This window comes from Odontomachus brunneus, unplaced genomic scaffold (assembly GCF_010583005.1).
Source record: "Odontomachus brunneus isolate Ranch 3 - 2012 unplaced genomic scaffold, Obru_v1 Obru_scaffold_006, whole genome shotgun sequence".
Taxonomy (NCBI): domain Eukaryota; kingdom Metazoa; phylum Arthropoda; class Insecta; order Hymenoptera; family Formicidae; genus Odontomachus; species Odontomachus brunneus.
This window is the reverse complement of record NW_022639456.1, coordinates 2,778,173-2,783,122: the sequence shown is the minus strand read 5'-3', so window position 1 is coordinate 2,783,122 and position 4,950 is coordinate 2,778,173. Positions and strand designations below refer to the sequence as shown.

At 44.6% G+C, this 4,950-nt stretch overlaps 1 protein-coding gene across 19 annotated transcripts in view; it reads right to left on the bottom strand.

The window, feature by feature from the left end:
* The window catches only part of LOC116850969 (regulating synaptic membrane exocytosis protein 2-like), an 89,754-nt gene that overhangs the window by 8,046 nt on the left and 76,758 nt on the right, over positions 1–4,950 (bottom strand). For 17 of the 19 annotated variants that reach the window (XM_032829898.1, XM_032829981.1, XM_032829972.1 and 14 more), the window contains one exon: positions 1,906–2,128. The exons of the other annotated variants lie outside the window; for them this stretch is intronic. In XM_032829898.1, the coding sequence (XP_032685789.1) occupies positions 1,906–2,128 (223 nt within the window). The remainder of the gene's footprint in view (positions 1–1,905; positions 2,129–4,950) is intronic. 19 annotated transcript variants of the gene reach the window in all.

Sequence of the window (4,950 nt, the reverse complement as noted above, 5' to 3'; positions counted from 1 at the left end):
ATATATATATATATATATATATATATATATATATATATATATATATCGTAAAGGCAATGTATCTCTCGGGTACACGGGAATGTGCGAAAACCATTAGGACAAACGATTCTGCGGACGACATTTTCGCGTCAACGTATATATATGATATATATTACATATGTATACATATATATATTGACGGTATGTGTTAGTGTCCCTCTCACCATGTAGGTAGAAAATATGGCTCGGTGACAATAACGACCACACTGACATATAGTGGATACAAAAGTGCGTGTTGTATGTGCAACGGTGCTCCGAAGTAATGCGACACAATCATTTGCCACAATCAAGCAACTAAGCCAAGACGACAACAACACCGATAAGTGGATGACAATATATCTTTTAAGGGGCTGCTTTCGTTTTCTGGAGTAAGGACGAAAGAAGTGCGGGAGGAAGTGAAAGAGGAGACAGAGAATAAGACAGCAGAATATAAATCCCATCCACTTCGTCGAAGACTATACACTTTCATACATGTTTCCTCCTCGCGTTGCAAAATCGACGTGCGACGAAGGTACATCGTTGACGCGAATAGAAAAAGAAATCGAATAAGCGCGCGCTCGAGAAATGCAATCTCGAAGTCATCGCCGTTACGTCGTCACGCCGGAAAGAATCAGAGACAGAGAAAAGAAAGGTATGCGAGTGAACGTAAGGACATTTCGTTCGCGCTAAAGTAACGTAATTATATTTTTTCATGTGCAAAGGTCCTGATATCAATAGGTATGGCCTGATATCAATAGAGCACGCCTCGTTTGTCCTACGAATAAATAAAGCAGTGTGATCGAAATAAAGTCATGATTAATTCAAAGTATGTACAAGATGGTGGAAGTCGAAGGAGGGATGAGAAGAGAAGCGTGTGCGCCCACAGCAATATAATTGCACAGTTCATATCAAAGACACATCGACTCGCAGGTTCGAAGATCGATCTGCAAAATTTTTTTATGTGGACAAATCTCTTAGCGCACATAGGAAGTAAGACGAGAGACGACCAGCGGGATTACTCCTCGCCTGTACCTTGATTATTGCGACGGCGTTCATTCGGACAAGTCAGTCGGTACAAATCAATCTTGCGGCTGACATCTACCGCGATTGACAAAGAGTAAGCCCGCTGGTCAGAAGAAACGAAGAGATTACAAATTCGCGTACAGAGTGCTCTATTATTGTTGTCGAGTCATATTAATAACTTTTCTTCTCTTTTGATAAACTTATCTTCACATGTGTAAAGTATATATACTGCAAGTCATTGGAGCGTAACCAGAAATATATTTGTCATTATTTATGACTCGACCCAAAAGTACAGACCAGATAGTCTCTACATTCAGGCACCTGAGTATCTAACATTTTTTCCAATAGGATTTTTGGCCACCTGAATATCGAGCGCATCGGTCGCGCGTATGTCGACAAGCGATTAACCTGCCAGCTGCGAGATGTTCATTTGCTGACCAAATAAAATACAAAGACAAGTCAATTCATGGTATGTTCTTGGCAGTTTTTTAAATCTGCTCAAAGATAATTTCAAATAATGTTTGCAGTGATAGAAATGAGTGATCTCAGCCTCTTCGAACAACATGCGGCTTCTCTTTTGTCGACATATCACATGGAGATAGACAGAACATGAGAAGAGAAAGAAGTCGAAGAAGAATAGAAACCAATGGCTATAGAGAAAGAAAGATGTGAAGAGAGAGAGAGAGAGAGAGAGAGAGAGAAAGAGAGAGCGGGGGGAAAGAGTATGTGAGAGAGAAAGAGAGAGAGAAAGAGAAGAGAGAGAGAGAGAGAGAGAGAGAGAGAGAGAGTGTATATATGTAATCAGGAATCTCGCGCTTCCGCTTGCAGAATCGGTCTCGCCACAGGTTGGAGTCCACTACTTACGAGCTTCCTTCGGAACTAGAAATCGAGTTGAGACTTCCGGCGGTATCGCTGGCTGCCGATCCTGTCGGTTTGCCGGGGTCAAAGCGTTGGTAGGTCGGCATGATCTCCTCGGATCGTTGTATGGTGCTCGGCGTGCTGTTACGCTTCCGGCTCACAAAGCCGGTACCGCGTGCCACAGCGCCAGCGCTTCCGCCAACGACGAGCATCCCGCCAACGCCGCACTCTGCGTTGTAAACCAAACAAGAAATACCGCTAAAAACTATTATCCTTCACTGATGAGCGAAAGCGCGTGTGCCCGGTGTGCAGCAGCAGTTCCCTTCGTCCAGGTCCAAGGGCTGTCAGAATGATCTTAATTAATGCGCGTCTCCGTAGCCGGCGATGGAATCGCAGAACGCAAAATACGAATCGATTTTGACATTTTCGACTTTTATTGGCTACCTTTTTCTCTCTTTCTCTCTCTCTCTCTCTCTCTCTCTTTCTTCTCCTTTTCTCTCTCTCTCTCTCTCTTTCTCTTCTACATTCATCTATACTCTTCTATTTTTCTTTCTTTTTTCTCTCTCTATCTCCTTTTCTCTTTCCTTCTCCCTTTTTCTTTCTCTCTCTCTCTCTCCTCTTCTCTCTCTTCTCTTCTCTCTCTCTCTCTCTTTCTATATTTTCTTTTTTTTTCATACAAACTTCCTACCTCGTGTGCTCTTTTTCGCCTTTCTCTCGCTCGATCTCTCTTCATTTTCGGAATCACTTTAATGATCAGTGTAAAATGTAGAGCTGCAATGAAACTTTATAACTCACTTGAACTGCGTACACAGGTGAGCAAAGGGGTGGGAATGGTGCGAAGGATTCGTCAAGGCTACGTGACGATTCAGGTCAAATGTGACGGGATAATATTGCGCGGGCATTTGCATTTCTGTGTGTGACATCAAAGACAGAGGACATACTTAATCTCGGTACCGTGGACGGCGTGACTTAGAATTTCAATGTCTGTCGTATCGCGAGTAACGACACGATAGCATTTTGCGTGAGTCATAATAGGATAATCTTGCTTCAAGATCACCGGATATCGAGTAAAAACGATAGGCGGAAAGAACAAGTATTGTCGATGATTCAGCAACATCCTGCGACAGACAGGGTGCAGAGAACATAAATGAGTGAGCCTCCAGCGATTTATCGTGGTGGCGTCTCTATTCTATCCGCTCACGCAAGCTGTCGACAAATTAATCAACTATAACGTATAAGGATATCGCTAATACACTTTCCTCCGTAAGCGACAATGCTAGAGATGTCCAATTTTCAATTAGCCGTCGTTCTGAAAAAGTTACTCGATGTATGTACACACCTACGACTAAGTGATCGTTCGACATAAATTTCCTGGTCGCCTCAAGTACACAGATATAATAATTATGTACACAAATATATACATATACACACACACTATACAATATCGAAACGCTCTCTGAACGTGGTAACTCGACAACGTTCGAAGAGCCATCAAGATTTGGTCATTATCAAGTCGGTATGTAAAGGATTGTCCAATAATAGTTTGTGTGTGTGTGTGTATATAATATGTGTATATATATATATATATATGTAGAGATATCGAGATGTATATAAATACGATGATAAAGAAGCACTGCAACGATTCAGGACATCGAGAAATCAAAAGCCGTGTGAGTGGCGCACTCTCACCTGAAGCACGTATCAACAGCGGCTTCTAAGAAGTAATAAGTGTAACGTATCAGGTGGCCAACTTACCTCGACGCTATCGAGAAATTCAAATTGACCACACGACGATCTAGATTCGTGACAGAGAGAGCCTGTTGTTATGATTATTATGAACGATTATAACGTGACACACAGTGCCGACACTACTCTAGAGTCACGATAAATACGCCAGCACAACTATACTTGTGCAACTAGAATTTGAGTTTCCTGATCTGCGTGATTCACGCGCACACACACACACACACACATGCGCGCGCGTGCGTGCATACACGCACACACCACATCGTCACAATTATCAGCGTCATCATCGTCGACGTCGTTGTCATCATCTTGATCATATCAATTGGCGATGCAGCGCGGGGGGGAGAGACTGCACCACCAGAGACTCAGACGCAAGACAGAGAATCGTGACTCCCGGCAAACGCACGGCGAAATTACAGCCCAGGAAACTCGTGCGAACGTTCCTCTAGAAATCAATGCTACGCAGAAATAGCCTCTACGATCTAGGATAACGAAAAAAGGTAAAAGAGGAGTCACCTCGTGACCATTCGAAGAAACGTGCAGTGATTCGCAAAATACTTTCTTCAAGTTTCTCCAAGCGACATGGCGGCATGGATATACGACGAGAGAGAGAGATGGGGGAGTCTCTTTCCAATTGTTTTTTTTGCTCCCCACCGACCTGTCGCACCGTGCCGGCTTTTAAAACTTGATTGCACAAGAAAGAGAGTATTTTCCGACAACAATCACGAGAGACTCGCACGACTCTGACTAAAGCACGGCCTCTAAAAGAGAGTGATGTGTGATGTGTTTCGTTGTTGCTGTTAACAAGTCGGTGTCGCGGCTGATCGGTAGTGGGTCGGTGGTTGGTGGTGGTGGTTGGTGGTGGTGGTGGTGGTGGTGGTGGTGGTGGTGGTGATGGTGGTGGTGGTGGTGGTGGTGGTGCTGGTGGCCCCACGTTCTTCCTACCGCGAGTCCACCTGCAACGTGTACTCACATTTCGTCGAAGGCTTGAGATTCCGCTGTATGATCAACGAGAGTCAAGCGGCGGGCAACCTGAGCGACAAAACGTCCTCGTCTAAAAATGTCTCGCGTCTTTGTGTGTACGTGCGAATCATTTTTGTGATTTGCACGCCTTATCTCAAGACATATCGTGATTGTCGAGACATTTCGGACTGCTCTGATTGCAGAGAGACACGTACGGGACGATGAAACCGATCATCGATCGATCTCCGGTCCGCGAACGGTGGAGGGATTCGTCGTCGTCGTCGCGCGATCGCGATCGACGGTCAATGCGGTGTTCTCGCCGACGAGCCCTGGGGGGGGGGG